The sequence below is a fragment of the Scleropages formosus genome, chromosome 21 (genome assembly GCF_900964775.1).
Source record: "Scleropages formosus chromosome 21, fSclFor1.1, whole genome shotgun sequence".
Lineage (NCBI taxonomy): Eukaryota > Metazoa > Chordata > Actinopteri > Osteoglossiformes > Osteoglossidae > Scleropages > Scleropages formosus.
Window position 1 is genome coordinate 19,590,073 of NC_041826.1, and position 14,919 is coordinate 19,604,991.

Consider the following 14,919-nt stretch of genomic DNA (forward strand, 5'->3'; position numbering starts at 1 on the left):
AAAGAGAGAGGAGTCTCATCAACACAGCTGTTTCATCCCATGTGATACAAGTCACTAGCCCTCAGACACCCTTGTTGTTGAAACATCAGATTCCACCGGGAAAAACCGTGACTAATCCATCTAGCCAATCAGCCCTTTTTCAGGCATTTTCTTAAAAATTTTGGCCATAATTATACACAAGTTTAGCTTTTAGTGGATGTCACTGTATTTCTTCAGATTAACTTGGCTAAGCAGGATGATTGAACTTTTTCCCATAATGACCTGTAGATATACAAGAAGCTCAGGGTAAATTAAGTTGAACCGTATTACTTCCACAGTATGCGTTTATACAACTGTCACTTCTAAAGATTTGGTATCCAGCTGATCTTGGATCAGCTATGAGTATCACCTCAGTAATGAATAAGTGCTGTTTGTTTGCAGGATTGCATTTCAAGTCATATTCAGTGTCCCAAGGAAGATGTGAATTAGGCAAATGTTTTTTGGTTTCTATCAGAGTACTATTAGAGTAGTATTACGGATTTAAAAATCCTCTATATTCCGTGCATGTATGTTCTTGGTTTCTGCAGCGAGTTGTGTGAAACAGCTAGAATTACACTGAAGAGTGGGCTTTTCTTGTTCTGCACATTCTGATGTAGAAAATTCATAAGCAGAATTAGGGCAGGAGCATTTGTGTCTTGAGCCACATGGCTGTTATGTATCTTTCTTATATGCCTATCATTTAGCTCCCCATTCAGGAACAACCATACAATATTTGCCTGTTCCAAGCCTGCTTGCTAGTCACAGCAGTTGGCTGGCAAGCTCCGCCCCCCTGTGTCCCCAGACAGACGAAGCTGAGGATGAATCACGCTCCGTCTATGTTTGTACACACCATATAATCACTTTACTGCCAACCAAACATCCGTTCATTGACACAAGCAGCAGCGGATCCTTAATGACTGCCTCAGCAGCCTGTCATGCTTTATTGTCTGGGCTGGGCAAATTGATTACAGGCATTTCTACAAAAACACATAAACACTATTTTCAAAGTACTACTCATTCATATTTTGACTACTACTGCTTTCAGCTGTCATGCATTAATAGGCCATTGCAGGTCTTGTCTTCCATTTTCAAAACAATGTTCAACTTAAACATTTTATTGGGAGTACAGGGAGTGTTTTCATTATTGAGTACTACAAAAAAGAAGAGGTTCCAGTTCAGTGCCTTGAGGAACATCCATCCCCATAAAATACTTCTTATTCCAATTTGTCCTATCTGTAAAATGTTATTATTGGTTTATTTCTTGCCTTTGTTTTCAATAACTGCTTTTATGATTAAAGAATAATGCCATCCATGTTCGGGGTGTGAGTCTTTGCTGTAGCATCGATATGATTCATGACTTGCAGAGTGGCTATTCAATTAAAAAACCATTCAGCTCATTTTCAGTAATATTTCATTTAGATTCTGTGGTCCAGTTTATTAAATACCTTTTTGGCTGTCTGGAAAACCTTGGTCCTCATTCCTGATCCTTACAGGCCATGAAGTGTACAGGTTTTCCAGCTTTCTTAAAACAACTAATGACCTAAAAATCAAGCAACAGGCTAAAATTTACAAAATTATTTCCGTAATTGAAACAGTTGAAGCAATATAGTGCTTACATGCTCAAGTAGAATGAAAATATGCAGAAACTTCTAAACCAGTATACAAGGACCAGAAGCTGTCCAAGAGATAAAAGAAAAATGAACAAACAGCTTTTTGCAGATGCCCCAGGTGAGAATGTTGAAGGTTGTGATAAACACTGCTAAATAAGTGCTTTCATACAAACACTGAACGTAAACAATGGCATTTTAGCTAAGCTTACTACTGAAAATTAAAGGAAAAACATGAGAATACTTGCCTGTAACCTCTGAGCAATTTCACAACAGAACCATTGCAGATGAATTGCCTTTGTAAGTATACCAGCTAATCAGAATAATAAATCAAACAATTAAAAAGCACTGCATGAGAATGACAAATGTCACAGGAAACTAGAAGTGGGTATTGATTTACAGTCTAGATGTTTATTCACCACAGTACAAAGTAACTTCTGTGTCACACTCAGAAATATTCTTTTTTTTTGCTTGTCCCTTCTATAACAGCTTTATGCTTAATCATTTTTTCTCATGTTTTTGGACTCTTCTTGTTTTATGGACTAAGGCTCCTACTTCTGACAGTAATCATTTAGTAAGGGGTTGTTCTCACCTTCAGACAGCCTTTAGACGTGAAAAGCTGCTAATGTACACTTAACAAACACTTAAATTCAGCCAAGACTTTATCCTTACTTTTTAAAATACTATATGGCTGTTGTATTGTACAGGAAATGCTTGCCACTGTTCAGAGATTAAACACTTGTATTTTGCTAGATAACTGGATCTTCTTGTAATGTTTTACCATAGGGTACAATTATTGTAAAAACTAACAACCTTTTTGTATCAATACCAGCGCACAAAATGCACGCTAATTAAGTGTACTAGGTAGGGAAAGCCTAGTTCCAACCGATTTATTTTTCCCCAGAAGAGAAAGTGATGCTGTCAGTGAAACTGGGGAAAATCATTATACATTTGTCTGACTGATGGCTGGGAAAGACAGATTAAAGTTCAACAGTCTATGCAACGCCACAGTTTTAGCTTTCTGTTCTGGCCAATTACTTATGATGAACTGCAGTGAGCTTGCTGTGAAGTTAGGTTTCATGGTGAAAAACTGGAGAAATGTATCAAAACAGTTTGATTATGTCACATTATCAGAAATATAAATTGAGCAAACTGGTTGGTAAAATTGTTGTTGGTTTTCTAAGGTGGTGCCATAGTTGTTGTTTGATGATGCTTGGTACACACAGTTATCCATTCCTAGTTGTACAGAAAAGTATGGATGACAGCCAAAATGTGTCCAAAAGAATGAGTAGAAACACACATGAACATACAGTAAGTATACAGACATGTGCAAAGGCTGTGGCTGAAGCTTTCCTGTTATCCCCGAATAGGGGACGGACAGGACAGTGTCAGTGATTATTAATGTGTTAGGAAAGCAAATGAACTATATTTGGAGACTTATGCAGTTATTTCAACAATTTCTTGGTGGGGTTTTCCTCTTCGAAAGATAATGACTGAGAATTTGATCAAACAGAAGAGGAAGAAAGTGGAAAAAATGGACCACTTTCATTACCCTTTAATCAAAGTTCTTGGGCATATTGCATAAATAAATCATGTTGTTTCAAAACATAGCTGCTTTCCAAATAAAACAGCTCCTCCACAACAGTATGAACAAATAAAGCCCAATACAAGAGAGTGCAAGAGAGCCTCTGTTTCTAACACTAATACAGTTTGTGCTGCTAATGTGGCCTCTGTAGAGGATGTCAGCGAAGCACAGATAAGCATGATATTTTCCTGTGTTCCCATCTGTGGTAAGCCACATGCTTACAGGCCGATGCTCAACATAGTACCCATCCCCTCATGCCCCTGGTTCTACTCAGCCACACCCCCCAGCTCAGCAAGCCCTCCGATATAAATGGTGTTTCTCACTCCCAGGAGGCAGGCGTCTGCAGGCTGCCTGCTCTGTGCGCGGAATGGAAATTTATAGGGAGACCGGGCAACTGTGTTCTCCCTAGCTCTCCTCTGCTAGCATGCCTGTAAACTTGTGGACGCTTTCATCGCCCTGATACCTTAGACCATGTAGCTGCTCTCCCTTGCCTGCTTTCCACTGAATAGTAGAAAGGCAGTAGAGCACACATGGAGTGGTCCTCTGCGTGGAGCACATATGGGCAGCTGGAAGAAGACACTACTTCTGTAAAGTCAACCTCCATTTGTGAAGCATGTCTGTTGTGTGTGAATGTATGCATGTGTGTGTGCGCGCATAAACGTTTTTACGGGCACACATGCATCTTTACTTAAATGTGTGTGGGTACAGTATGAGTGGGTGTACAGCATCCTGTGGTTCTGATATCTCTCAAGTTCTGTAGGCGAATACAGTTGAGCTTTGTATGTTTCATTTTAAAGATGCAGTATCAGTTACTTACAGTATCTTTATATTTTAGAGACCTCACCTAAGTTGTACAGAGATTAAATTTAGATAAGTGTGGCTTTTTATTAAGTCATAATAATAGTGATGATGATAATAATAATACAAGTCCTGGAGTTGCAACATATTCACCCTTTGTCCAAAGCAACTTAGGCATGCAGTACTCTACTAAACTATTTATACCACTCCTTACTTTCTACTGTAGCAGTTTACGGTAGGTGTCTTGCTAAAGCTTTTGACAGCAGTATTGGGGGACTATTGGGTATAGTCAACAAGTTCTAAGACAGGCCACCATGTGGCACTGCTGTAGTTGCAACTCATTAGCAGATACGGTAGCCAGTCTTTAAACGTTTTAACTGTACAATGTACAGATATATATAAAATTAAATGAGGTAGAGCGCCGTTTTAAAATCTGTTTTACGTATCCATCATGCAGTACTTACAATTAGTTGGTTTTATTAAATGGGTTTTATCACATTTCAGTTAATGCATGACAATTTTAACTTTATTCAATAAAGGGTTTTATATTAAAATGGAAGTGATGAATGGAGAAGTTAAAAGTTGCTCTGGTTAACTTTGTGATAGCGGACCCTTGTCTGTAGTTCGCGTAGGGAAAAAATACATAAAATTAAAGGAATACAGATGTGTTAAAAATTGTACAGGTGTACAGGTTAATAGTCTTTTGAATTGTGTTCTCTTACAACGTTGTGTTATTTAAGTTCAGCAGTCCTTGACTACTGTTGAAACTATTACAGCTAATGCAATGATTAAACTATCCATTGCGGTTCTCATGCTAACAGGTTTCAGTAGCTTATAAATAGATATTTTCAGAGGAGATCTGGTCAATGGTTTTGTGTTAAATTTTAATGTGCATCTAAAAACTTGCTCAATTATAGATGAATGATGGAAGGCAGCAAACCAGGGTCTAGGATCACGATCGTGCAATAATGACTTGAATTTTTACACGGCTTTCATTCAAGGATCTGAAAATTGTCCACCCACGATGTTTGCCTCCCACCTGGGGCATCTGGAGATACGTTGCTATTTTGCACTACAGCACTCACTCTACAGTGGCTGAGCAATATTGTCATACTCACGCAGTAATTCATGGGAACCACTTTAGTATCTCTGGTTACTGTAGACTCCTGAAGCAGGCATCTCTACCCACACTGACGGGGAGCAGAGTAAGATGCGGCAGTGAGTATGACACAGTACACATGCATGTGCCTCTCTGATACTCTGTGCTGTCCATGTCTGGGTAATATGTGTACTTGTCTTATAGAGGTTCTGCCCCATCAGTGATGCTGCTGAAACAAGATCAGGTTGTGGAGAGCAGGCTTATGTTGATATGACAGTGTCACTCAGCATTTCTCTTCCACAGAAGGAATGCTGGAGGCTCGGGTTCTATTCGCCTTTGTTTCCAAAGCAACAGGAAAAGAGAGCTGTGCAATGGGGTGGACCGTTTCCTGTTATTCACTTTGTACCACGGCATGTAAAGCTTGGCATGATGTATTGTAGTTTGCTGAGGGTTTCATTCAGTTATATCCGGTTGATTGACTTAAATGACAAAAATGAGTAAAACCATCAGATTTCTGCTGTTTCTCCTTCTTCACAATTGAATGACTAAACTGTTAAGCAGGGTTCTTAGTTTTGTTCTAATTTTTCGTTTCACATGCAGTCACATTCCTAAATACAAGGCAGAAGATATTTAATATACTTAAAATGCTGTAAAAGTAATTAGAAATGCTTCTCAAAAAGCATAAAAGCAGCTATATTTTTGCTGAGCTAAAATCAGCATGGGTTCCCCTGAGGGCACTGAGGTTGAAACTGAGGAGAGAACCCATTAAAAACCACAGCGCCTGGGTAAGAGGTAGAGGAACAAGCTGGGGAAGAACATGAGGGGGGTTTGTGAGGCAGAAGCTAAAATAACAACATGACATGGGACATCTTTTTGCAGAAAAACACACACTGCAGCATCCTAAATGGAACATTGTACATGTAGGAAAGAGCAGGGAAGGAATGTGTACTGGTGTGTACAGCAGAGAGACAGAGAAAAAGGTACAGACAGAGAAAGAATGGATGCACCACTTTAAGGGAAGTTTTTTTTCCTTACAGCTACATTGTGTTCTCAGAAGGAAATTCCCAGGGGGGCAGTTTGCATTCAGAGTCTCTAGCTGAGGCAGCAGGAGTGGGGTTCGAGTATGGGGCTGTGTGGCAACACATGGCACAGTCACTGTTGATGCTTGTCTATGGCTGGGAGCAGGGAGGCAGTGTGATCTCCACAAATTCGTTTCAAACACGTTTCAAAATCATCCTGCTGTTTTTATGTGATGCTTGTGACAATAGTGGGATGGACTGCTGTGTCACCATACAAACCCTGCAACACTTTTACAAGGCAAAAGTTTTGCTAATGAAAATAAGGGTAAATAATGCAAGCAGAGCTCTCAATAATTCACTATGTTGTACAGTAAGTCTGAGCAGTGAGGGCCTCAGCTACCGCAGGGCCCTGGATTCCCATGGTAACCAGAGAGGCCAGTTCCCCTTTTTCAGATGCTCTTGTCCCTCAACCTGGTTAAAGGGTCTGTCTAAAATATGACACTGTACTGAGACAGCATCGTCATATCAGGCAGCTGTGTTCTCAGCAAATCAGCAGGAATACCCAGCTAACAACTCTAAATCGATAATTATACAGTGAGCTGTTCAAAATTTTGAAAATGGCATCTCTTTAGAAATGAGTTCAAATATCACTTGACACTGATATTGATGACTTTTTAAGCTTTTGCACTTCTTATTGCAGCAAATATTTTATTCATGAAAGCAATTGGTCTTTTCCTCCAGATATTTCATACAAGCAATTAACACCTGTTAACTGATCGTGAAGAGTTAGTACAGATGTGGCTATTCACAAAATTTGTCAGATTGTTCATACACTGTATATAGTGCAAAATGCTCTCTTGCAGTAACATAAGAAGACAGTAGAATATGTAAAACCTCACCATTTTGAAAGCATATTTTAACACAGGAAGTTGATGGAAGCGGGGCAGGGGGCGGAAGGGTTTCTACAAAATAATCCTTTCCTCATGGTCAGAGATTAAAGCAAACAGGGAAAATCTTGCTGTTCTGTGCTGCCATCAGATGAGATTTTTTCTTGCAGGGGGTGATGGGTTTTTTTGAGAACACACTAAGCAGAAAGGAAGCTTGCTGCTGGGGAAAAAGTGTTGTGACTACATAGACTATCAGGATTGTATATCTAAGATTAATAGTGGGGACCCCCAGGCGAAAGGCCACAAGACAGAGTGGTATCCAGAGATAACAGCAATCATGTTGAATGCTGTAGCTACACCTTATGCTGCTGCAATGTTTGGGAACATTCACAGACCCGTCTGTGTCAGCTCTTGTTTTGCTAAGGGTTTTGCCCTGATTTCTGAAGCATTAAAGCCACTGAGGCAGTCATATACACACTACAGCACCGGAGGGTTTACTGATCCCTGTCTCCACCTTGTGTGATCGAGTGTTTACCATTCTTAATATAATCCTCTAATTGTTACTGAACAATATCAGGTTTTCAGTTTTGTTGATGTAAAATGCTACTATTTTTGCCATTTGTGCATCATCAACTATACACAAAGATGCATAAAGTGGTGACACGGCAGGTGGTGCTAGTCTTGCAGCTCCTGGACTGTAACTTTGGTCATGAATTCAAGCCCAGCTCAGTCTGTGTCGAGTTTGCTTTGCAATGGATTGGCATCTCACCCACTGTGCACCCTCTCTCACACCCTCTGCTTCCGGAACAGGCTCCGCACACCATGACCCTGCACTGCATTTATTCATTTGCCAATAATGGGCAAATGACTAAATGTAGTGCATACATACACATTTTCATATATTTATTATATCCTTGTTTTCTTAATACTGCTCAAAACTACAAAAAAATTGCCTTTTCATAACATGGATATAAGGACACAGTCTTGGCTCACTTTGTCTTCCACCACACCTAAGAAATCTGAAAACTGCTGCATCACCTGCACTAACTTTATCCCTGATGTTAATGCTGCACATGTGTAGCACCCAGTGTGAAAAATGGACTGGCACAAATGCACCCAACACACAAGCTTGAGAGAACTGGGTACAGTGTGTGCTGCACCAGGGAGCAGGACAGGGCCAAGTTTCACTGTTTGCAAGTTACAGCCCAGGGCAGCAGACACCTGGCCTTATCCCTGCAGCCTCTGATGTTTCAAAGAAGCTATGTCAACCAAAAATCCCCCTGCTAGTGTCATTTAAACACAAATCAATATTGAAACAGCTATGGGTATCTTTTGCCACACTGAGTGTAATTTCAGCCTCAAACGGACATTGTCCCAGTGTTAGGTGTTATTTCACTACATTCAGGATGCTGCTGAAAGTGTAGGATATACTACACCTTTAAAGAAACGTTTTGACCAACCGTCCAGTATGCAGGGGACCGTGATCACTGTCCACCGTGCACCTTGTTTTACTGTCTTCCTGATTTGCATTCTGCTAAGTGAAGGCACATTTTCTGAAATAGGCCCAAACTGTAAAATGTATAATCTGTATTTAATAATTCAAAAGAAAACCCTGAGCTAACAGTAAGACAAAGACTATCAGTAACGGTGTGTATGGTTTGTTCCATCACCCTGGATTTAGTTCAAATTCTGTTCTTTGTGACTTGGTCCACATTAAGTTACTTTGTAAGCCTATTTCCAGGTTTCTGTCACACCATTGTCAAATAGCCAGTGTAAGAAATGAGTGAAGCAACTGCACCGCGTATTTACAGTTCTTTCTGGCATTGTGAATTTCATTATAGCAGTATTTGATTTGGCATAAAGTATATTTAAAGCTTACCCAGGCATCAGCACAGCAGATGAATGTTTGGCCCTTCAGCAAGTGTGTGTTTAAAATTCACCTCAGCTTGTCTTCTCAGTGGAACTCAGATGGAACTGGCCAAATCATGCTTGTTGAACAGAGAAAGTGGAAACTCATAAAGAATAATATCATTTAACAAGTCACCATAATTAATGAAGACCGTAGGTGAGTAGTTAGCCATTGCTTACCATCGGTAATGTAATCTTATGTTATATAATATGTTATCTAGCCCTCCAGGAATAGATATTGCAATTTCCCATCTAAGTACCTGGAATTCCACTACAGGAAGAGGAGAACACCATCACCTAACCAAAATACTCATTAGCACACAACTCTGGAAGTGACTCGCTCTTCTGTAAGAGCAGGCCCTTCCATACATGGCTCTTCATTTCATTAATAACACTCCCGGCACGTGGAAACACAGCACACTTGACAGCTCCAGTGTGACATTTCAGATGCCAACATTGGCATCCCCACTAAAACATTCTGGCCAGAATAGTCAGGTTCCAAAAAAAGCTCATAGGGTAATGTACACCGCAGACCCTGTGTTATGTAATGGTTCCTGCAGTGTGAATACAGAGAGCTGTAGTAAAACAATGCCACACTTATGCACGCTTGCACTACGTCCCAGACACAGAGTCCCTTCTGTACAAATGACATCCAGTGGCCAAGTTCAACAGCGGATGGTAGTACATGTGAATGATCAGGACAGGGCCTATTCACCCATCACGGAATCCAGAGCAGCATTCAGTGTGCCCTCAAATAGAAGTGCCATCACGTTGAACCCAAGACAGTGCCAGTCCAGCACCTACAAGCAAGTCCATTGTCCTGCAGAAAGATTTTGTTAAATTCATCCTAGCTGATTGCTGTGGATCAGCTTTACCCTCTACACATTTATCAAAACAAACACTCAGGCTTTGCTGGTCAACTGAAGAATGTCATGCCATTATTAGACATTCTTTCAGATTCATCTGTTTCATCATGTTCTGTTACATCCAGGATTGCAAGATGTTCAGGGGCAGAGGTGGGTGTGCCAACTTTGCTATTAGTCTTAAGATGGGCTGTCATCGAGAAGATTCAGCTTTTCATTTATGACCGATCATTCATCCGTCATATTGCTTCATGCCTTGTCTTACTCAAGAGAGCAGATATTAAGATTAGGGATAGCAAAGATTACATTACATTAATTTAATTATTTCGCACTTTTCTCCAAAGTGACTTTCAATGGATACTACGTAGTGTTATCAGCCCACACACCCTATTCACCAAGGGGACTTATACTGCTAGATACACTACTTACAATGGGTCTCACAATGTGACTGAACCTGAATATCATGTCTTTGGACTGTGGAAGGAAACCCACATAGACATGGGGAGAACATACAAACCCCACACAGGATCCATAGGAAGATATTAGCAGGAAATGACAACAAATATTTTAGTTTGTCAGCTAATGGACTATAGGTAAATACATTGCCCTTGCATAATAAGGTTATCCTAAGAAGGTACTGTGAAGTCCACAGGTATCACTGCTACAGATTGTTCTTCTGTATTACCATTTAATGAGAGTCAAACTGTGTCTGGGGAACTGCATTACCAAGCTGTGTGATTTTTGCGGCTCCCCATCCCCACCAGCCCAGTGACTCCCCAAAGTAGCAGTGATGAACATCCCTGTCTGAAGAGAACAATCTACCCTCTTCTCTCCAGGGACTTCACAGCAGTCATTCCACGCACCACAGAAACAGAGGTTCCTCTTTGCATGTTTAAGACATGCATCTCTGCCACAGCTCCACACCAAGCAACACATGCACTGGGAGGACGCATAGACGTGCTATAGACATGTAATGCATTCAAAGTACTTCTAAACACCTCCTTTCTGTGAACACATGCAGCAGGGCCATATATAAATGAAGAACGTAACTTGGCATAAGTGGACAAATGAGGCCAGAATGATTAAGGGACGCAATTAAACTTGCTCAACAAATTCAGCTTGCTTTCTCTGTCATAATCGTTTTAATCTGAAAGGCAAATACTGTGGGTGATTAATCTCTGGAGATATAAATCGTCAGTAGAGAGCTTAATGAACCAGTATCCATCTGGTTGACTGTGATGGTTTTATCTTTAAGGCATGTGGTAGACTGGTCAAATGAGAGTGGAAGTCACCATATTTCCCTGTGAAATCATATTAGTAAACTGAGGACATGGGATGTGTTCCTTGAATGCTGAAGATGCACTGTTCTTCTGAGGGGAAGACACTTTAAACTTCTTTTCAAATGGCTCAGGTGGAAATAAAGATTCCCAGAAAAAAAAAGGGGGGAAGGCTATTCCACGGGGTTGCGCCAACAGGGAATCCCATAGAAGCCAATGGCATAACATTTGCCTGTGTTTGTGTTACATAAATACCGTCAGGCATGAGAATGCAGCTTCTTCTGCTCTGTTCAAAGACCAATTGGCACATTCCCACAGTTAAACCCATTCCATTTTGTACAGGTCCTCCGCTTCGTCTGGTAATGGAAGGCTCCGATTAAGCACAGTAAGACATCGTTGTGGAGCAGCAGGCCTTGTAATATCTCCCCTAATCAGCCAGATCATTTTAATTAGCTTTCTCTCTATTGCCGGTTGCCGAGCAATTGGAGCAAATGTATCTCCCAAGGGCCATGATAGCAGTGAAGACAAGAATGAACACGTTACTTCTTACGGCATGCAGAGCTTTTTTTTTTTTTATGACTGCAGGAAAGTACAGTGTTAATACAGACCATGGAGAACACTTGTTTCTACAAATGTTTTGCACAGTGGCCAGCAGAAATTATAATGGGCCTTTACGTGTAGCCTAGATCAGGTGGTCTGCTGCAGGGCTCTCTTGCACAAATTTTAGCAGGAAGAAGAGCCAGGGACTATACACACTGAGTACCTGCACACCTATCTGGAGTCTCATGTTCAGCTAACCCTCTGTCCCACCTTTTGTTTTACTTGATATAATGGGCCTTCTGCTTTCTGCCCCTGCAAATAGAATTGACAGTATTAGGCTAAGGAGAGGCCAGGCACACTGTGTTTCTGTCCTGGGTATTCCCCGCAGATTCATTTCATCCTGTGACTTTGAAGGCTACTTGGGCCAGTCAAAAGCACTCTGTTCCCATCGTAGTGACAACTGACTCACGTTTGTGTGTCAGCAACCAAGCTACGGCCTCGACACCACCTCGACCTTGCCCCCACTCCCCAACCCACGCCAAGCTTTCAGAGAGGTTGTCTGAACAATTTCCCAGTCTAATTTGTTAGGTTATGAAATGGGACATTAGAAAGATGCTAAAGGAAAATACTCTTCTGTTAACAAGTAAAAAGCAAAGACATACAGAGAAAATAAAGTGAACTAGTAAAGTATGTTTACCTGGGAGTCACCCAGACCTTGCCTGTTAGAGAATGGCTGACAAACCACAGCTCACCACTACACCACTCTTGCCTCGCAGCAATCGGGGTGCAGATGACGCTGGCCATGCTGGAGAAAAGGTTCTGGGAAACGACCAGACAGGTAAGTTTTAAAGAAAAATCATACAACAGGTACAACTTGCTCACTCAGAAGGTACCCTCTAAGAACCTGTATCATCCTTCATATTATGTGACCTTTGCCAGTGCTAGAAACATCACATGTTAAGATACTAAGATCACTTACCTGAGCTTTGATTAAATGGAGCATGGTAAAATGCTATTATTCTGATTGCCTTGCAGATACAAATTTTCCAAATTTCACATGTAAACACCTGAATAGTCTTAAAGCAGATCAACAACCAAGAGCAAAGGGCAAATTTAAGGAACAGCAAGCAAACAACATGTCCTCCTGAATTAGCTTAATGTGATGCCTGCCTACAAGCGCATGAACCCTATAGCTGTATTCTTCAGCCTCAGTTGCGTCACGCCATGAGTGTGCTGGCTCATTTGAATAAGGACATATTTCTGGTGCATCCTAAAGGCACATTAGCTGTGTGAGTAATGTGTCCAGACCCTGTTGTGCCTCTGTGTACAACAACTTGTCCAAGGTCACAAGCAATCTTGTGTAGATGTTTGCATTGCAGAAACCTGCTGTTCTGGTCAGGGAACATTCATATTCTGATCAAAGTGAAGCCGATTCCATGTCTTGTTTTGCTACCACCTTGTTTGCTGAATATTTCTGTGGGTAAATTATGTGCAAAAACATTCCCTGCATGACAGTCAGAATGTATGATTTTCTTCTGCATTTCAGCATTCCCTTTTTTTTTTTTTTTTTTTTAAAGAATGCAGTATGTAGTGTATGCATCCTCTTCTTGTTAATGTCTACACAAAGATAAGTCATCAAGTCTTTCCACAAAGTCACCCTTTGTATTTTATACATCCTCAGAATTTTAGTAAAATGTTTTGAGGAATCAGATTATTGAGAATAAAATTGGAAACTACTTTAGCTTGTATATGTGCAATAATTATACATCTGTAAGATAAATCTCTCATAAATATATTTAAATTTTTTTTAAAAAATCATGTTATGTGTCTAAGTATTAAGTACTTTCATTATGTGGTCTAATGCCATAAACCATCTGTGCTTAAGTTGACGTACTATATGGTTTATATAATCATACCTCTCTAATCTTTAGGTTGTTAAATAGGCTTTGGAAGATAAATTTGTCTCCATTTTCAGGGACAAGCTTGTCATTGAAATGTATTTTTGATGTGACCATTTTCCCCCTTCTGTCATCCCAGGAACATTAAGTTTGCTGAAGAAATGAACACTGATAGTATATGGAATGGGACAGCAATGATTTAAAAACATGTGTTCCTAAAAAATAACTGGTAAAATATGCTCACAATATAAACATTAAAGGATGGAAACACAAAACTGACATTTTCACATTGTAACAATTTTTAACCCATGTAAAAAGTATATATACTGTAAGTACCTTTGGAATTCTACCCCTGTATCACTGTAGGGGTGTGTTTCAGTCCCTGAAAACAGTGACTGTATAGTTATATGGTGAGACCCGATCATGGCCAAGGTCCTGAGCAGGCCTGGGCATTTCAAGAGACCCATCCTCTACATCTTTATCACATTTTTAGTCTGTCCAAAATTTAACCACTTGGAGGCATCAGTGAAGGCTCAGTTAGCAGGATCTCAGTTAGAATCTCTACTGTATGTAGGTCTCTTTAATAAGGGGCAGAAAACAATGTCTTTCTCTCTGTGATGCAGCAAGTGCTCTGTCAGTGACAATGTTTAACCTTAAGAAATGTGTCTCCAGATTACTCTCTCTCTCTCTCTCTCTCTCCCTCCCCCTCCCCATTGCTCGTATGCTGCCTGATGCCATCTTGTAGCCCAATGACACGGATGTACGTATACGACTCCATTTCCTTTGTCCACAAATAATGTATTCAGTCTCTTTGGTGGCCTGGTGTTTTAGTGCCCACTAATCTGCACCTACAGTACTTCATCTCTTGATTTAAGGGATTAGAGAGGATCACACCTCAGAGACCCTCACCCCCCATATGTCATACACACACCTGCAGAGAGTCACAACCCTGCCAGCATTATCGTGGAACCTGTCATGCAATTGCAGTGTTATCTGTCCAACCCCTGCATGTGGCTCACTCTTTGGGGTAGAGGGGACTGATCCCCCTTCAGCGGAAGGCAGACATACTGCTTCATGTACCAGTGTTAAGGCAGAGGTTGAGGTAGTACACACTACATAAAATGCAAAGCATGCAGGATATACTAAGAAATGTCAACATTCAAGCAGCGCAGCACTACGCACTGGGTAAGCAGTTACAGACTATGGTAACGCTACAGTATAGAGCTCTGATGACCACCTCCAGTAGTGGGTCTGTCGCTAACTCCTCGCATTCCTTTTTCTCTACATGTGGACTTTGCCACACTACAGCACTATAACAGTGCAACTGGAATCTGAGTTCACTGCATGCATCACACAGAAGAACAGCTGAGCTGGGTTCCAGGAAGAGGGCCTTTCTGAGTACAGACCACATGGGGGAGGC

At 40.8% G+C, this 14,919-nt stretch overlaps 2 protein-coding genes across 3 annotated transcripts in view; one reads left to right on the plus strand and one right to left on the minus strand.

Moving 5' to 3' along the window:
• Positions 1-14,919, plus strand: part of cacna2d4a (calcium channel, voltage-dependent, alpha 2/delta subunit 4a) — an 85,339-nt gene that overhangs the window by 55,217 nt on the left and 15,203 nt on the right. The window contains exons 29-30 of the mRNA XM_029247497.1: positions 12,378-12,439; positions 14,245-14,259. Coding sequence (XP_029103330.1) covers positions 12,378-12,439; positions 14,245-14,259 — 77 coding nt within the window. The remainder of the gene's footprint in view (positions 1-12,377; positions 12,440-14,244; positions 14,260-14,919) is intronic.
• lrtm2a (leucine-rich repeats and transmembrane domains 2a) overlaps positions 1-14,919 on the minus strand; it is a 52,198-nt gene that overhangs the window by 18,895 nt on the left and 18,384 nt on the right. The gene's annotated exons all lie outside the window — the stretch shown is intronic.